Consider the following 20,797-nt stretch of genomic DNA (forward strand, 5'->3'; position numbering starts at 1 on the left):
TCTCAAGCCAACAGAATTTATTCACAGAATATATTACAGTACGTCAGTCTTTTAAGAACAAGGATGTAGATTTGAATTTTTTGTTTCTTTAGTTGTTTTTTTTCCCATAATTATCTTTTTGGAATGGCCCAGAATTTTCTAGGCATGTTCTTATACTATTTCATTTGTGTTAATTTTTTCACCTTCCATTTTGCTACCATGTTTGAAGACAGGCAGACATAAACCATTCTAGGGACAAGGTGTTACATGTCCAGGTGCTCCAGGTATTTCTGGTCATATTTTCATTTGGTCTTTTAAATTGTGGAAGATCTTTTGTTGTGCACTGGTTAACGAGTACTTTAGTGCCCAGGAAACAGTTTCATCAATGAGCTGTGTCTTCTCAAGGCGGTCAAAGTCTTCACAGTTCCAAATTACTGTCAATAATAGTTGAGCAGAAGACAGTGGACGAGGGAAAAGAATCTGCAAAGAAAGCATAGAGAGGTTGGTTAGACCAGCTACCATAAATAAGTTAGTTTCGCAGTGAATGTTGTTGCTTTTTTCCCATTAAAATTAAATGTGGAAAGAAGGCAATAAAATGGTAATAAGAACTAGAGAGAGGGAGAAGGGATGGAATCTTGATGTTGCTTAACTTTAGTTATCAAATGAGAACCAGTGTTTCCAAAGTCATATGGCTGCAAACATATTTGTGGTCCTGTATGATGGTGCCATGTAAAAAAAGCACCCACTACATTCTCTAGAGTGGTTGGCATTAGGAAGGGCATTCAGCCATAGGAACCAAGTTAAAACAGTTGACTGGAACCTGGTGCAGCTTTCCAGCTTGCCAACTCTAGCCAAACCATCCAACCCATGCCAGCATGGAAAACAAGACAACCTCAAACACTGAAGTGTTGATGAGCCGGTAAAGGAGCCTCTGCATGGTTGCTCACCTTGCAAGAAATGGCAATCACTTCTCCCTCATATCACAAGTTACTGTCCTAAAAAAAATAGAGCAGAGTTGAATAATGATAAGTACACTGTTTGGAGAATAAATGTCAGAATGGGCCTGGTTGGAATACATTTGGTTAACCCTTTTGATACCAACCGGCTCTGGCTCTGAGTACAAATGTCTTGTTTTCATAAGTTTTGAATTAAAATCCTCCACCAAACCCTAGTCACAATTTATGTTCCTAACACTAGTTTAAGAATTGCTTCTCTAATATATATTTTAACCCTTTTGTTACCATATTTCTGTTGAGATGCTCTGTGTTTATTTCAATTAATTTTAAATATAACAAAGAATTTAGTAAAATAGCTTAGTTATCATTAAGCTAGTGTTAGGAATATAAATTGTGACTAAGGTTTGGTGGAAGATTTTAATTCAAAACTTATGAAAATAAGACATTTGTACTCAGAGCCAGAACCGGTTTCAGCCATGTTGGTAACAAAAGGGTTAAATTATATTTCAAACACCAGCAGAATGAGGATAAAGTAATTCTACAAAATTCTTTATTTTCAAAATTCAGTGGTTTCAGTTAGTGGACTGTGACTATGTTGGGTCACCACCTTGAAGGGTTTAGTTGAACAAACTGACCTCGGTACTTACTTTTAAAGCCTCATATTTATTCTAAAGATCTGTCTTTTTCAAACTGCTAAGTTATGGGGATATAAACAAACCAATACCAACTGTGAAGTGGTGGTGAGGGACAAACTATGATACATATATATGATAGACTTCTTTCAGTTTCCATTTGCCAAATCCATTCATAAAGCTTTGGTCAGCCTGGAGCTATAGCAAAAAGACACCTGCCTAAGATGCTACACACTGGGACTGAACCCGGAACCATGTGGTTGGGAAGCAAACTTCTTACCACCTGATAATAAAAGGGTTAACTAAAACGAGAACACGTTGCTCTCTGGCCAGATCATCACTGATCATAGAGAATGTGCTGAATCAGGATTACAGCAGCAGCAGCAATAACAACCACAGACACCATAATGACCATCACTGCTCCGCTGCCATCACCACCAGAGATTATCAGGATTACTGCTGCCACTGTCACCGCCACCACCACTGTCATAAATATTTAGCTAAACTGTAGTCAAAATATATAACAATGGTGACACAACTAGGACATAATCACATGAGCGTTTTAAAGGTCATGATGGATGGAAAGGTCATGATATAGCTTAATGTTATAGAATTGGGGATACAGTGTGGTGGTGAGTAGGTGGTTGGAGAGAGGAACAGTGTCCAATCTAGTTCTCACCAAACCAGTGTCGCCATCATACACACATGTCATCAGTTCAAATTCAAAACCTTCTCTCTTAACCCTTTAGCATTCAGATTAATCTGCCAAATGCAATGCTTGTGCATTCACATTGCTTTGAATTAATCCATGCATTATTTCATAGCTTAGGGATTTCGATGGCATGATTATTTGTTTTTAGAATGACAATGTAGGGTAGGTGTGCGAGGCCAAACCTGGCAAGTTTAAATATAAGACAGATGGTATGTTTGGGTTGGAAATGGTTGGTTTAAATGCTAAAAAGTTATTCCCATTCATCATCATCATTTAACGTCCATTTTCTGTGCTAGCACGGGTTGGACGGTTCGACCGGGGTCTGGGAAGCCAGGAGGCTACACCAGGTTCCAGTCTGATCTGGCAGGGTTTCTATGGCTGGATGCCCTTCCTAACGGCAACCACTTTGTGAGTGTAGTGGGTGCTACTTACGTGCCACCGGCACAGGTGGTGCTTTTTACGTGCCACAATTATGCATTATCTCATAGCTTTGAGATTTTGAGTTGTGACTGTTTATTTCTAGAATGACATTGTAGGATAGGTGTGAGAAGTCAGACCTAGTCAGTTAGAACATAAATCATGTAGAATATTCTGCCTGCATATGGCTGGTTTACACACTAAAGGGTTAATTTTCATTCACCTGGCATCTTACAGATCCCCCTTTTCATCTCACCGCCCACACCAGTTGCATTCTGAAAGCTGTTTCTTCATCACAAACATATATTGACATAGTTTAGAATAGTGTTTCGTCTGCCTTTAACCTTTATTGTTTGCTTCTTTCAGTGATTGGACTGTGACCATGCTGGGGCACTGCCTTGAAGGCTTTTAGTTGAATAAATCAAACCCCAGGACTAATCTCTTTTGCGGAACTACTAAGTTACAGTTGTCTTTTTAGAAATATGAGATTACCAGAAGGAGTGGATTCCCAGTTCCTTCACTCCTGCCCCTTTTAGTTGCCACTTACGCCACGCAGGGAATATGGCAACTACCCCACCTCCTTGTCACAGTGGGGTTTGATAGTTGACACATAGCTAGGACCCTTATGGAGTGGACCTGGGAATAAATAGTGACTGAGAGGTGGTTCCATGCTCCACAAACCCTGAAACCAGAGTCCCAGGGTACCACTACTGGATGTAGTTTGGAATCATACTCAGGACTGGTATTGGAGCGAGAAAGGCAAGATAATTTATAAATGATAGGAAAGCTTGGAGAGTGTTTGTGGATGGATGAGTGAATTTGATGTTGCTCAAAGGGGTACGGAACCAGCACAATCTGGCAGGGTAAACCAGCATATGCTGTTGGGCCCTGCTGCTGATATTGGGGTGGGCTGCATAGGACAGGGCTTGCCTCTTTGAGCTGGGAAATGAATGGAATGCCTGGTGTGTGTCTTGTGGCTATTCCCTCCTTAAAAAAAAAAAGAGGAATAGGCCTGGGTATATGTATATGTACTAAGTTACAGGGCCATAAACAAACGAACATCAGTTATTGCACAGTGGTGAGGTACAAACATAGACACACACACATCCACATATTGCACAGTGATGAGGGACAAAAATAGATACAGACACACACATTGCACAATGGTGACACATACACACACATGACAGGAAGCTTCTAGTACTAGTAGTTGAAATAGTAAAAAAATTTCAAAAGCCGAGACAAGTTTGTGGAGCAGAGGAGTATAAAAGATTTTGGCACAGCTTTTTTGGTGTCACTGATTCAATGTTGACTTATTTGATATCCGAAAATCATAGCTGTGGACAGTGCCCTGATGGGCTCCTGCGCCAGTGGCATGTAAAATATACCAACCGAATGTAGTCGATGCTAGTGCCCCCTTACTGGTTCCCATGCTGGTGGAATGTAAAAGGCACCATCCAAACGTGGTCAATGCCTGACTGGCTCCTGCGCCGGTGACATGTAAAAAGCACTATTCGAATGTGATTGATGCCAGGGCCACCTGACTGGCTCCTGTGCCGGTGGCATGTAAGAAGCACCCACTACACTCTCGGAGTGGTTGGCATTAGGAAAGGCATCCAGCTGTAGAAACATTGCCAGATCAGATTGGAACCTGGTGCAGCCACTGGCTTTCCAGACCTCAGTCAAACCGTCCAACCCATGATGGCATGGAAAATGGACATTAAACGATGATGATGAAAGAGAAGGCAATGTAGTAAGAAGTTTGTTTCTGAACCATATGGTTCCAGGTTCAGTCCCACTGTGTGGCACCTTCAGCAAGTGTTTTCTACTATAGCCTTAGGCTGACCAAAGTCTTGGGAGTGGATTTGGTAGACCGAGACTGAAAGAAATCCACCACACACACGTGTGTGTTTACATCCCTGTAACTTAGTGGTTTGGCAAATGAGACTGATAGAATAAGTACCAGGCTTTAAAAGAATAAGTCCTGGGGATTGATTTGACTAAAATTCTTGAAGGAGGTGCCTCAGCATGGACACAGTCTAATGACTGAAATAGATAGGAGGAAAAAAGTAAGCAAAAGAATGAGCAAGGGGAGTATGAGAAAAGAGACACAGACTCCTCCACCCAACGATGTGGGGTGGGGTTGTGGTGGTGGTGTTTTACATGTTTCATAAGAAGCAATGTTTTAACATTCCAAGTTCCAGCAGAAAATTCTTTGACAAGAACTACTTTCTTCAAGTTAACACTGCAAACCAAACCACTGAAGCTTGTTATACCACCATGCAGCTTTATGCGGTGGAGGAACATTATTCCACTCCTCTCACTACTACCATCACCACCATCATAACCACATTACTATAAGTGCCACCGCCACCCTCCTTGCCAACAACAACATAACTAACCCCCTCCCATCACTATAACCACCACCGCCGCCGCCACCAGATTGGGGGAGGCAGTGGGGGTGTACAAGTAGAACAGGAGAAAGGTGCCTCTTACTTCTGTCAGTCAATAGATAATAAGATAATAGGGGAGAAACATTTAGTGTATGTTTAGGAGAGAGAGAGATTAAAAGAGAGAGAAGGGGGTAAAGTGGAGGAGGGGGGCAGATGTGAAGTGGGAATGAAGATTAGCAGATTGGATAACTATCTTATGGAACTTGATAGGGCTCCTCTAGATAGAACTGACACCTAACAACTATTTTGAAGGGTCACTGGGTTTGGAGGTCATGGAAAGGGTAGGGGGGAGGGGTTTGACAGCATTTATATTTCTGGGTGATGGGGTAACGAGTGCTTGAAAGACTAACACACATATATGTGTGTGTATAAGAGTGCATAGATCCTCTGCTAAGTTTCTTTGATTTCCTTAATAAGCATTCCAGTTGTTCAGTCAATACCATTTTTTAGTCTGTGTATAAGTTGATTACGTTGCACTATTGCATACTTGACTTTTTACAGGGTAAAAAAAAAAAAAGAAAAATGTAACCGGGATGTGACTTGTATACTGAGCAAAGCTAAACCTATGAAAGGAAAAAAATTTTGCACCTAGATTTTAATATTAAATTAAAGGTGTGACTTGTACACAAATAAATATAGTGTTAGGTGGGGGGGTCTCATGGAGTAGCGTCCCTGTTGTTCCTGAGCTAGTTTTCCATCACATTTCTTAAAAATCATGGTAGAGGGACCACTCATGCCTAGAAACTGAGGTTGCGAGTAAGCAAGGGCATGTTCCTCATAGAAAATCCAGCTCCAAAAAAGCCTCATGATAGCAAAGGGGAATGGGCACCAGCCAGTCAGCCCAATGGTTGGGGTGGGCTGCACCTGCCTACCTCAGTTGCTATGGCATTGGGGTAGATCCAGCCACCCCAATTATTTATTGCAGTGATTAATAAAAAGTGTCATATCTTCCATGTCTCATTAATCAAATATATATATATATAGGTGCAGGAGTGGCTGTGTGGTAAGTAGCTTGCTTACCAACCACATGGTTCCGGGTTCAGTGCCACTGTGTGGCATCTTGGGCAAGTGTCTTCTGCTATAGCCCCGGGCCGACCAATGCCTTGTGAGTGGATTTGGTAGACAGAAACTGAAAGAAGCCTGTTGTATATATGTATATATATATATGTATGTGTGTGTATATGTTTGTGTGTCTGTCTTCGTCCCCCCCTAGCATTGCTTGACAACCGATACTGGTGTGTTTACGTCCCCATCACTTAGCGGTTCGGCAAAAGAGAGCGATAGAATAAGTACTGGGCTTACAAAGAATAAGTCTCGGGGTCGATTTGCTCGACTAAAGGCGGTGCTCCAGTATGGCCGCAGTCAAACGACTGAAACAAGTAAAAGAGTATATATATATATATATATATATATATAGCATATTTATTTGTTTAACTGCAAAAACTGGGGGTGTGATTTATACAGGGAGCAAAGCTAAAGTTATGACAGGGAAAAAATTTTCTACTAAGATTTAATGTTAATTTAGGGGTGTGATTTACACATGAGTAAATATGATAAATAATTACTTTTTGAATTCTAGAATGAGTACTTTGGTGTATAGTAGTAGCATCTGGATGGTACTCAGCATAAATGGTCACATACCAGCAGCAAAGAAAACACATGCAGCTTGGTGTAGTTCTCTATCAACTCATCCAACCCATGCCAGCATGGAAAACAGACATTAAATGATAATGATGATGACAGGTAGAGCGGGGCCAGTCTGGACCACATACTCCTTCCGACAAGCATAAATTATCCTATCACTCCTGTTAAAATGTTTGGGGTGTAATTTTCATCAGATAGGTGCAGGCATGGCAGTGTGGTTAAAACGTTTTTATCAAACGTTTCTTTATCAAACATATATGTTTGATAAAAAACAAAACATTAATATATTGGGTTGTCCGGAAAGTTCATGCTGATTTATAGCAGCTTACCTTTCGACTTATTTTAGAACATGTTTGAGTCCATAAAGTTGGATTTGACTACACCCACATTTAGAGCACAGTTTAAGCTATCTTTTTGTGGAAGAAGGTTTATGTTCCTATAACCTGTGTTAATTCTGTAACCCTTTTAAATGGAAGATAAGAAAGTTCATTTTCGGTACTTGATACTTTGGGAACCAGACAAAAATTGCTGCAGCTCGGCTGGGATGTGTTACCCCACCCTCCATATTCACCAGATATTGCTCCTTCGGATTTCCACTCTTTCAGGTCTCTGCAGAATAGTCTTAATGGTAAAAATTTCAATTCCTTGGATGACATAAAAAGATACCTGGATGAATTCTTTGCAATGAAACCACCTCAATTCTGGGAAGAGGGTATTTTCAAGTTAAAGATGGAGACGCATCTAAAAGTTGGCACAAACTTTCTGGACAACCTAATACATATTATCGACTAGTGGACTAGAGATGTTCTGTATATCTATTTGGAAAATGTGAGCAAGACAAGAGAATAAAGGAGGCTCTTTCTGGTCACTAGAACTGCTAGAAATAGCAACCAAATCTTTCACTAATTGTACCCTTCGGTCTTAAAAGGGGAAAGACAAACTGAATAATGTGGGCATTGGATGCATGCTGCTGGAAAAGAAGTCAGGAAGTTAAACAACACCTAAGCAATAAACAATTAGTGTTCTTTTGTTTCCTACCTGTGTAGGGTTTTCTGGACCTTGCTTCAGTTCTGACATCACTAACTCCTGTTCGTCTTGTAGAATTGCCATGGTAACGTATGGCTTTGTGTATTTTTCATCTACTGTATAGTCATACCAAACATCGGGAACATTGACATACTTCCTGTGAAGGGGACACAAATGATTGCTAGCCGGGAGCTCGTCTTTCCACAGAACTTTCCGTGGCTTTGTTACAGCCTTGTAAGGTTCATCTTCCTGACAAGGAGACAAGCAATGGCTTACATTCGGCACATGGGCTGACGGCTCGTCAACTAATATCTCGTTAATGGGGAGGGGCAGCTCTTTAATTTCTGTGGGACTACTCGCTCCACTCTGTAAGGGACTGGGAATAGAGGTCTCGTGCCCAGTAGGGATGAGATCAGGGGTCTGAAGACGCACGTTTTCCTGGGAAGGTATGTCTTCAGTTTTTTGAAAATTTTCATTGTTAGAATTACTTTTTCCATTCTTCTCACATAAGATTGTTCCACTGTCAGTTTTATCATTTTTGGGTTTCTGTTCAAGAAGTAACTGAGATATTGCTCTGTGAATGTAACCTAATTTCTCGGTCAAAGCAAATCGTTTGCCCTGTATGTCCCACAACAGACACTTGGATAAGTATCTAAATTTATGGAAAGTTAGTTTGAAGTCTGTTCTTGCCCTATTATCATAACAACACTCCTGGTTGTTAGAGGTCTGTTTGTTGTTATTCTGATTTGTGTTGATGCCATCGCTGTGACTATCAGCAATGTTGTTGTTGTTGTTGCTGCCACTGCTGTTGTTGTTGTTGGTCTTCTCGACCGGACTGTTATCTTGCGTTTGGTTCATGCTTTCAAGCTCGTGCAGCGGCTGGAACAGTGTGTAAGGATTGTTATCTTCATCCGTCCGAGACTGGGTGTGGACCATCTTTGACACTGCTGACTGTTGTGATGGAATGGTTTTAGATTCCAGGCTCTGCTGTCTGTCGAAGAGATAGCGAAGCACACCAATGTAGTAATAGGCTCGTACGCAATCTAATTCTCGGCAGCGGAGACTGGAATTGAACACCTGATTGTCATCTTTCAGATCGGAGAGGTATCGCTTGGTAGTGTTCATCTTAAGAGTTGTGTCCAGCTTTGATAAGTCATCACCACTTTTGTCAATTGTTATCAATACTCTAACAGCGGTCACTTCTTGTTGTAGTTTTAACAGGTATTTCGGACCTGGAAAGAATAAAAGAAAAAAAAAAATGGGAGTGAAAGAAAGAAACAGACAAAGAAAGCTTTTACTAAACTGGAGTCAAAATAACAACTTTTCTCAACATAAGTATTAGATGAAAATAGTTATCTGCACATCATACTCAATGCAGAGAGATTTTAATCCAATACACTATAAATCTAATATAGTTTCTGTTGCACATAAGGGATTGTTATTCAGACATGTGGTTAATTACATCACCAGTGACTTTTTAATCACTGTTTTTCTGTATCAGCAGTGATGGATTTGATCAGCTTGGGGCTGAACGCATAACCATGTAGTTGGAACACATAACCACGTGGTTGGGAAACAAACTTCTTAACTACATGCCCAATCACATCATTGAACTCTCAAAGCAACAAGATAATGTACAATAAATTCAAAACAACTGTGAATAAATAAGCAATGCATTTGACAGAATAATCTGAATGCTCAATGGTTAAATCAGATATAAAAACAGAGTGACATATACACTAGTAACTATATTTGCCAATAGATGAACAGTAAATAGTGACAGATACACATTTAGAATTTAGTTGATCATTTAGTTTATGACATCTGCATTGAACATTCTGGAGGGTTTCCATTTAAAGATCAGAACAAACTTGGGATCTTTTCCCTTTGAATGGCAGATCGAGAAATTAATTTTTTGTAACTAAACACTTTCAAAGTTTGGTCGCTGGTAGAATGTGTCATATAAAACATCTTTGACTTTTAGTGTTGTTGAGAAAAGTTTGTATTTTCAAAATTATTTCGTGTTAAAGTTGTCGTATTTTTGTAATTTTAACCAATCAGTGACCTGTATTCAGCTGAATAAAATTACTGCTGTTGTTTGTCAACAACAACTTCCGGCTAAAGAGTTAAACAGGATTATTCTGTGCTGTGCTTGAGGCTAGCTCAAGAACAGAAAGTGTTGTGAGAAAGATGGATAGAGAGAGAGAAACTGTTTGCTCACCTTGAGGAAGGCACAGCTGAGAAATGATTTGCAGCAATTGGTACTGACTAGCATCATGGAGGTTAACCATTGCTTGCAGCAAATGTTTAATCGCTGCTGTTGTCTCACCTTGCAGAAGAGACAGCATGCACAAAGTCAAATCCATGCAGTTCTGCATCAAAAGCTGCAAGAAGAAACATAAAGAATAAGCAATGAAGCGACAACACTATACAACTATGGTTACAAATAATTTTGGCACAGGGCCAGCAATTGTGGAAGAGGAGGGTAAGTCGATAATATCGGCCCCAGTACCCAACCGGTACTTGTTTTATTAACCCCCAAACGATGAAAAGCTAAGTCAGCCTTGGCGGAACTTGAACTCAGAACATAAAGATGAAATATCACCAAGCATTTTGCCTGGTGTGCTAACGATTCTGCAATCTCACCACCTTAAATATTATTAATAATAATAATCTTTTCCACAATTACATCAAACCCAGTGCATAACTGGTACCTAATTTTTCATCTTGAAAGGATGAAAGGCAAAGTTGACCTTGGTAGAATTTGAACCCAGAACATATCTCAGAATATGCTAATGATTCTGCCAGCTTGCCGCCTATAATAATCATCATCATCATCGTGAGATGAATAATAATAATAATAATCCTTTCTACTATAGGCACAAGGCCTGAAATTGAAGGGAGGGGGATAGTTTATTATATCGACTCGACCCCAGTACTTGACTGGTACTCAATTTATCAACCCTAAAAGGATGAAAGGCAAAGTCAACTGTGGAATAATAATAATAATAATAATCCTTTCTTCTATTGACATAAGGCCTGAAATTTGGGTGAGGGGGAGGCCAGTTAATTACATCAACCCCAGGGTGAACTCGTCAATTACCTTCACCCTAGTGTTCAACTGATATTCATTTCATCGCCCCCGAAAGGACGAAAGGCAAAGTTGACCTGGGTGGAATTTGAGCTCAGAATACAAAGATGGATAAAATGTTGCTAAGCATTTTGATATGTAGGGGGGGGGGAGCTAACAGTTCTGCCAGATTGCCATCTTACATAATAATAATAATAATAAATTTTTTTTTTTTAATCCTTTCTATTACAGGCACAAGGCCTGGATTTTATGTGGAAGGGAACAGTTGATCACATCAACCTTAGTACTCAGCCGGTACTTAACTTATTGACCCCGAAAAGGATGAAAGGCAAAGTCGACCTCGGCGGAATCTGAACCCAGAATGTAAAGATGGATGAAATGCCACAAGGCATTTTGTCTGGCGTCCTAACGATCCAGCCAGCTCGCTGCATTACACCATGATGATGATCATAATAATGAAAATAATAAAAATTAAAATAACAATAACAACAACAATCATGATGATGATGATAATACTAATAATAATACAACCATTTTCAAGAGATTGTTAAGATCTCCAGTGAGCCATATGTCTAGTTTGATAAGACTGTCTGTCTACTTCTCGCCATGTTATCACCCAAGCCACAACAAATTTTGCCTAGTTCACCACTATAGCTACAATTAATGTTATCATTCATCGGCCATATATATATATATTTGCGGGGAGAAATAAGAATAGGCATCAGATGACTGACTGGTATTCTTATCAATGCTTATCAATGTAATAAAAGACAAAAAATGGCAATCAGATTCCTATAATTATTAAGAGGAAATTTCCTCCTCTGTGGCTGTTATTGATTACAAACTGTTGCTTTGTGAAGTTTATTAACTTCAAGCAATTATGTCTTAATTAAGATACACTCAGTTGACCTAACCTAATACACATTAATTCTTAATTATCTCTCTCTCTCTCTCTATATATATATATATATATACACACACACACACACACACATATATATATATATATATATATATATGTGTGTGTTCAATATTTTTTTTTATTCTTCTACTTGTTTTGGTCATTAGACAGTGGCCATGCAGGAGCACTGCCTTGAAAAGTCTTAGTCAAACAAATCATCCCCAGAATTATTTTTTTTAAAGCCTAGTACTTATTCTATTGGTCTCTTTTGCCAAACCACTAAGTTACAGGGACACTGGTTGTCAAGTGGTGATGGGGGAACAACACAAAGACAAACACAGAGATATACATACACATACACACACACATTTCTTTATTGCCCACAGGGGGCTAAACATAGAGCGGAGAAACAAGGACAGACAAAGGGATTAAGTTGATTACATTGACCCCAGTTCATAACTGGTACTTATTTAATTGACCCTGAAAGGATGAAAGGCAAAGTCGACCTCAGTGGAGTTTGAAATCAGAACGTAATGGCAGACGAAATATCACTGGGCATTTCATCCAGTGTGCTAATGTTTCTGCCAGCTTGCCGCCCTAACACACACACATATATAGATACTATGGGCTTCTTTCAGTTTCCATCAACCAAATCCACTCACAAGGACCGAACCCAAAACCATGTGGTTGGGAAGCAAGCTTCTTATCACACAGTCAATATATATACACACACATACACATATCAATATTGATAGCTTTCATTGTTTCTTTTATTTGTTTCAGTCAGTGGACTGTGGCCATACTGGGGCACCACCTTGAAGGGTTTTAGTCAAACAAACCGACCCCAGGACCTGTTTCTTTTTCTTTTCTAAGTCTGGTACTTATTCCATTGGTCCCTTTTGCTGAGCCACTAAGTTATGGGGATGTAAGTAAACCAACAATGGTTGCCAAGCAATGCGTATGTAGGATAAACACAAATACAAAAACACACATATACACAAATGCCAAATTTCCACACAATTTCTTGTCAACTGTGTTTGCTCACAAGGCATTGGTTGGTCCAGAGCTACAATAAAAAAAAAATCAAAACACTTGTCCAAGGCACCATGCAATGGGACTGAACCCTGTATCACTTGGTTGCAAAGTGAATTTCTTAGACACACAGCCATATACATACATGACCTATACTCACTCCACAAAAGCCTCCTCCCCTTCAATCATCACTCATCTACTTCTTCACACACTTCAAATCATGTACCAAAATTTTGTACAAGTCTTCCCCACAAGTAACGCACCATCCTTCTAGAACACAACTGGACCACACCCTAAAAACCTACTCTGTCGTCTCGGTAGCCTCAATCAAACTGAATCTAAACTTTGTTAGGGTGAAGACAGATAAGCGAGGATAGACAAGTCTCTGGACCATTTCTGACTGAGTCTCCCACCTGGACAAAACATATTATCCTGATGTTCAGCCACCATCTCTAGCAATTCATTTGTTATAGTATCTTCTTAACCTTTCTTTAAATATTTTGGAAGTCCTGAACCACTGGCCTTCTTTCTCCAAGCCATAACCCATCACCACTACTATCATCATTGTCATTTAATATTCGTGCCCCATGCTAGTATGGGCTGGATATGGTTTCTAAGACTGGATGCCCTTCCTAGCAGCAACCACTTTACTGTAGTGGGCGCATTGTTGTGGCACAAGCACTAGTGAGGTTACCATGTAGCCTTTAAAACTAAGATCCTCTTTGGGTGAGTGGGTCTGCAGTAGAGAAAGAGGTGGTTTTATGCTGGGGGATAAAAGGTTTAAGTGAGAGTGAAAGGGCCAGGAGAGACCAGGTTTCTTGCCGTAGAGGACTGTACACAGCTACTCATGTTATAGAAGAGAAGGTGGGAGTGACTAGTGTAGAACTGGAAAGAGATAAAATATAGTGGTGATGAAGTGTCAGGGTAGGGCAACTGGATACCAGGTGAATGGGGACAGGGAGTGAAGGTGAGTAAAGCTTGTATGGGAAAGTGAGGGGTGGTTGAATATAATGCAGAACGAATGTTGAGGGAAGAGTAGGTGACAACTGTAGAAACTGGGTGAACTTGAGTTGGTAACCAATGCTACAAGAGTTCGCAGTGGGGTAGGGGAGAGGAAATGACTAATGATCACCGATGATGATGGTGATCATTAGTCATTTCCTCTCCCCTACCCCACTGCGAACTCTTGTAGCATTGGTTACCAACTCAAGTTCACCCAGTTTCTACAGTTGTCACCTACTCTTCCCTCAACATTCGTTCTGCATTATATTCAACCACCCCTCACTTTCCCATACAAGCTTTACTCACCTTCACTCCCTGTCCCCATTCACCTGGTATCCAGTTGCCCTACCCTGACACTTCATCACCACTATATTTTATCTCTTTCCAGTTCTACACTAGCCACTCCCACCTTCTCTTCTATAACATGAGTAGCTGTGTACAGTCCTCTACGGCAAGAAACCTGGTCTCTCCTGGCCCTTTCACTCTCACTTGAAGGGTTTTAGTCATTAGGCCGTTTTCCATGTTGACATGGGTTAAGTGGTTTGACAGACTCCAATTGTGTTTTGGCAAGGTTTCTGTGGCTAGATGCCCATCCAAATACCAATTACTGGGTGTTTGTATGTGGCACCAGCTCGGGTGCTTTCTACATGGCATTGCCCAAAATTAAGAAGATATTACTAAATTGTTGAAGGTTCTAAAAAAAAAATAAATAAATAAAATAATAGTAATTAATTGCAGTTCTACTGAGAAATAAGAGTAGAAAATATCGTTTTACCTGATCAATATTGACAAAACTTTGTCTGCCAGATATAAGAGTGTTGAAAATCTTGTACATATCTTCCACACTGCTGCTTTCAAGATCGACGTCCAGACATTGGTGCCAAGAACGCAGTACATGATTGAAGAATGTGTGTTTATTGATGAGGTATGGCTTCCAAGGGCACAGGGGATCAATATCATTGCTATCCAGGATGAAATCTGAAATGCAAAATAAAAATAAAAGATATTTTAAAAATAAAAAATACAACTCTACCCTCAAATGCACAAGTTATAAAAAAAAAATATTAATTAGTTTATTCCATAGGCGCAGGAGTGGCTGTGTGGTAAGTAGCTTGCTTACCAACCAAATAGGTCTAGGTTCAGTCCCACTGCGTGGCACCTTGGGCAAGTGGCTTCTACTATAGCCTCGAGCTGACCAAAGCCTTGTGAGTAGATTTGGTAGACGGAAACTGAAAGAAGCTCGTCGTATATATATGTGTGTGTGTGTCTGTGTTTATCCCTCCAACATCGCTTAACCGATGCTGGCGTGTTTATGTCCCCGTAACTTAGTGGTTCGGCAAAAGAGACCAATAGAATAATTACTAGGCTTAGAAAGAATAAGTCCTGGGGTTGATTTGCTCGACTAAAGGCGGTGCTCCAGCATGGCCACAGTCAAATGACTGAAACAAGTAAAAGAGAGAGAGTTTATTCCATACATTAAAACATCCATTTTCTCAAATTAGTATGGGCTGGAGAAGAATGCATTTGTGGCTGAATCTTACAGATGGGTGTTCTTCCTGTCACCAACTATTCACTGTTTTCCAGATAAGAGGTTTCTTAATCAAAAGTGCAAAGTGATTGATAATAATGTCAACATGTAGCAAAACATATCACTGTTTCGCTCAAGTGAAGCCAATACATGTTGACTTTCACAAATACATGAAATGGGCTTCATGCAGTTTCCTCCCACAAAATTCACTTGTAAGGTATTGGTTGGCCTGGGGCTGTAGTTAGAGACACCTGCCCAAGATGCAGCGCATCTTGGGCAAGTGAACCTGAAACCCATGGCTGCAAAATGAACTTCTAACCACACAGCCATACCTGCACCTCTATGTTAGTGGAACATAAAATTAAATCTTTCTTATAGTCTCAAGAGAAGCAGTGAACCATTTTTTAATCCCTAAATCAAAGCAATTCACAGAACCACTTATTTCTGGTATCTTTACTGTTATGAAAATGAGAAGTAAATTTTCCCCTGGAAAGATCACAAGTGCAACAATCGTGTATTATTCCTAGCCGTGGGACAAATCTTGGCCATAAAACTCACCCTGCTGTCTTGGAAAAAGAATATGAAAGATAGATTGAATAATAAAGCCTTAGAAAGACTGTGTCTAAAAAGACAAGAGAATAATGACGAAAATACCTTGGTTCACTGTCCTGGGGTTAAACAACAACATCATTTAATGTCAGTTGGCATAGTCTGGATGGTTCAACAGGATCTGACTAGCCAGAGGGCTGTGTTGCCACCAGTGTCTGCCTGGCAAGGTTTCTATGTCTGGATGTCTTTCCTAACCCCAGCAACCTTACAGAGTGTACGGAGTGCCTTTTTTGTGACCAGTGAGGTCACTGTGTAACATGCAAGACAAAATCCCTTCACAGAGTGGGGAAGGGGTGCGATATGGAGGGCAGCGGCTTAGCTGGATACTGTCAAACTAACCAACCCATGCCAACAAGGAAATGGATGTTAAATAATGATGGTGGCAAGGATGGTGTTGGTGATGCTGCTACTGATGATGGTGATGATAATATCCAATGATTTACAGGCCATTTTAAATGACTGCCACGTGTAAGACATAACTAATCACATCATGAGCCCATTTCTCAAACACTTAAAACTCTGAACCCTTTAAATTACAAAGCTGTTGACAGCAGCATTCTTAATGCTTCTTAATTGCTCTGGATAATTAATAGAAACATTGTAATAATGATAACTATGCAGTTTTCATTTCACAATTCTTTATTCCTATAGCTTAATCTATCTTATTCTTCACACGTTTTAGTCATTAGACAGTGCCCAGCCTTGAAGGGTAGGGTTTTAGGCAAAGGAATTGACCCCAGTATTTATTTTTATAAAGCCTGGTACTTATTCTGTCGGTTGCTGGCATGGGTACATTTTGATGCACCCCAGTGCATTATATGTAGATGCATTCACATGTGTGTGTGTGTATTTTGTTGTGTTTGGGGAGAGTCATTCTCTTTTAGTGTCTTATTATTTAACGGACAGAGTCAATGACTACTGAAAAGGTGGCAAGAAGCAATGAAAATTTTAGGAAAAATAAATAAGTAAATGAGTGGAAACTTTACCAGTGTGTGTGTTAAATAATAAGGCACTAAAAGAGAATGACTCTCCATGACTCTCCCCAGACAAAACAAAATATGCTTAAACACACAAACTCACAAAATGAAAAATATATATGTGTGTGTGTGTACACACACACACACGTGCTGGTTGCCAAGCTGTGGGGGGATGGACAGACAGACAGAAAGATACATATACATGATGGACTTCTTTTAGGTTTTGTCTATTAAGTTCACTCCCAAAGCATTGGTGGGCCCAAGGCTATAGTAAAAGACATTAGCTCCAGATACCATGCAGTAGGAACGAACCCAGAACCATGTGGTCAGGACGTAAGCTTCTTTTCACACAGTGACACCTGTGCCTATCATTTATTATGTTCCAGAATTTATTGAATTCTAATCCATGGTTCTATGCATTACATACACAAGCAGGCAAGGCTTGCACTGAGCCGTCTGATTTGTTCACAAAAACATATTGGATATTTCTTTTTCCCATTTGAGCAACAACATTATGTGAACTTGTGTGTTGAAAGAAATCTTGGGAGGGTCAATGTGCCAATAAATAAATGCACACTAAGTTTATTTCACTTCTTTTATTATTATGATTATTAGTTAATTAATTAACCACTTAACCAATTCACCAGCTGATTGTTTGAGTAATCATTTGGTCAATCAGTTGATCAGCAAGGTCTGGGGTAGAGAGGGTCCATCATTGATGGAGTCACAAATGATTATGAAAAGACTCTGGCAAACCTTGTTCATTGAGGGATTGATCAAACAATTAATTAGTTAATAGGTTAATGGTTAAGCAAAACACTAATAATAATAATAATAAAAAAAGTGAAATAAAACCAGTGTGTGTGTTTATTGGCATAATGACCCTCCTTAACTAGGAAGCCTACACCGCCATTTTGCTCTTAGAAACACGAAGCATATTAAACATTATAAGCATCAATATGACAGAGCAGAAAAAAAGGAGAATCAGATACATGATTCAAATTTCCCCAGAGATTTGAACTATGCATCTGTTGAACCTCGCCAATAGTCCTGAGTCCTTTCTTCTGTTTCAGGTTGATGTTTATAATGTTTCAATTTGGTACTTAGTATGTTATTGAAATTAAAATCTTAGCTGCTAATTTATAAGCTAAATATGGTCAAGAAACTTGCTCCCCAACCATGGGCAGCATCCTGAACAAATGTACTTGTCTCCAGTTTGGATGAGAATGCCATCTGATCCAAAATGGAAACGAGTACCAACATTTCAAAGTGGTTTACTTGAACAATTGTGGAGGTCGCTACTGCATGAAAACATTGGTTGCCTTTCTTATTAATCCACAAGTGTGTGTGTGTGTGTATATATATATATATATATATAAGTATGTATATGCATGCATATATAATGGACTTCCCTGTTGTGTAAGTGACAGATGAGGGTTTCAGCAACTTGGTATCTTTACTTTGATTTTGAGCTGATCATTTGGTTAATATCTAAGAAATGTTTTATGGTGCTGACTGGCAATCTTGAGTAAGTTTCTGCTTTCAACTGTGTGGAAGCAAGCCCTGCCTCACTGCATACTACAAAGCCACAATGACCACAAACAAAATCATTTGTTCTTCTTGTTTCAGCTTTGGGTAACCATGGCTCTGTAGTTAAGTAAGCCCTCTGAGACTGGTGAGATCAATGTGGTAGTGGTTTGTCTTGAACCACGGCAAGTCATTAACTCCATCTTGAAATAGTAGGGGGCAATTAGTAAATTAATCAAGAAGTAATTAGCAAATTAAAAGCTGAAAACACGCCTACTGTCTTCATCATTTCCAACAAAGTATGAAGTAAGTAAATATCAAGACTGCCACAAGACCATAAAAGAGAAAAACGAAGAAGAACAATAGAAAGGGATTACAATGGATTAGCGTTAATTATGAATATATGTAATATTTATTTTACCTGGCAACAGTGTTTTTGATCCTGTTAATGATGTCATCCTTCTTTTGTGAAGTACAAAGACGGAGGAATCTTTGGCATACACAACACTGGGCATCAGTGTCAGGAGTTCGCTCATCATTAGCTCATGCATGCTGATAACCAGAGTAAACACCTGAAGATAGAAACACAATATAAAATTTATGAATACATATATATCTATAAACGTTAAATTTAACTTAAGTTGAAAGTCAACAAAGTTTGCTTTAGAAGCATTAAGATGTATTAAAAGATACAGATAAGGAAATAATTTTATTTTCAAACGCAGGATAATCCTAATAATACAGCATGAACTGGATAAGCTATCCATAATTTGCAGATAAATCTCTTGGCGGTCAGCCATGAGACTCAAACTCACATCCCTGTGATTACACGTCAAGTGCTTTACCATTAAGCTAAACTGCCCCAGTGAGAAATTCTTCTGCAAATTTAGGATATATAAATCTAGCTTTATAAGATGCTATCATACATTAAATTCAACTTAAGTTGAAAGTCGACAAAGTTTGCTTTAAAAGTGTTGAGAAGTATTGAAAGATACAGATAAGGAAATGATTTTATTCTCAAACACAGGATAATGCTAATAATATAGCATGAACAGGATAAAGTAGCCATATTTTGGCCACTGACAGATTTTTCTGCAAAATATGGATAGTTTACCCTGTTCATGGTATATTATTAGCATTATCCTGCATTTGAGGATAAAATTATTTCTTTATCTGTATTTTTCAATATCTATAAACATTTATATAAGATGGAATGAACAGGCTTTAACTGCAAAGTACAACAATTGTTTTCATGCAGTGGCAACAACTGCATAAATTAAATTATGTAAGTAAATATGATGCAGCAGCAGTTGTGTACTGGTATGTCATTAGTTGGTAGATACGTACATACATACACATTTATAGAAATCAGCTGCTCAGTGGATGTTAACATGAAGCTGAACATCAGTAAAAAAGAAAATACTTAAGCTGAACTATTGAGGAATCTACAGTTACTTCATCAAAATTACAAGTTCAGGTTTATATCTGTAATTATCGGGGGACTGGGATATGTAACACACTGCTTAAATACCAATCTTGAGAAATTAGGCTTCCCAAAACAAGAAAGGAGAAAGCTGATTTGAAGATTACTGTAAAAATCTGTAAAATTTTCCAGAAGTTTTATCATTTAAGAATATATGAGCATGTCTAGACATGAAAGTATATGCATGAAAATACATACATAAAACAAAACATGCAATCTGTATACATACATACAAAAATACCCTGTTGATGTTGTTGAAATTCCAATGAAGGAGCCTTAGATGTACGTTAGAAACTGGCTCCTTCTCAACTGTCAAGAAATCTCAAAATAAAATGACACACACACACACACACACACATACATATATGTATATATATATTATATATATATATATATATATATATATAATATATATATATATATATATATATATATATATATATATATATATATAGAGAGAGAGAGAGAGAGAGAGAGAGCATCAAATTAATATTCACAATAAATGTCCCTTGGATTGCTGTTGTTTTTGTATCTGAATTAGTCTTTCGTAATTTATGACCATTTAATTCAAACATTTCCATCTTTTCCCTTTCCTCATCTATCGTTTCTATAGAAACGTTAAAGACTTCTACCAATCTTTGTGAGCATCATCCTTATACATCCTGTGTTTGCTTTTTTTTTTACCTCATCTTTGTGTTTTTTTTTTACATTTTTGTACCATATAAGTGTGCGTGTGTGTATTTGTGCATGTGTATGCATTCTATCCTATTGATTTTTCGAGGGTATTAATTTATTTTTGCATCTACAGGCACAGACATGGCTGTGTGG

At 38.9% G+C, this 20,797-nt stretch overlaps 1 protein-coding gene across 2 annotated transcripts in view; it reads right to left on the reverse strand.

The window, feature by feature from the left end:
* LOC115218449 overlaps window positions 1-20,797 on the reverse strand; it is a 601,809-nt gene continuing 581,012 nt past the window's right edge. For both annotated transcript variants that reach the window (XM_029788270.2, XM_029788271.2), the window contains 5 exons: window positions 18,908-19,058; window positions 14,621-14,823; window positions 10,041-10,203; window positions 7,832-9,051; window positions 1-459 (listed from right to left, as the gene is read on the reverse strand). In XM_029788270.2, the coding sequence (XP_029644130.1) occupies window positions 274-459; window positions 7,832-9,051; window positions 10,041-10,203; window positions 14,621-14,823; window positions 18,908-19,058 (1,923 nt within the window). In that variant the 3' untranslated portion in view covers window positions 1-273. The remainder of the gene's footprint in view (window positions 460-7,831; window positions 9,052-10,040; window positions 10,204-14,620; window positions 14,824-18,907; window positions 19,059-20,797) is intronic.

This window comes from Octopus sinensis, linkage group LG13 (assembly GCF_006345805.1).
Source record: "Octopus sinensis linkage group LG13, ASM634580v1, whole genome shotgun sequence".
NCBI lineage: Eukaryota > Metazoa > Mollusca > Cephalopoda > Octopoda > Octopodidae > Octopus > Octopus sinensis.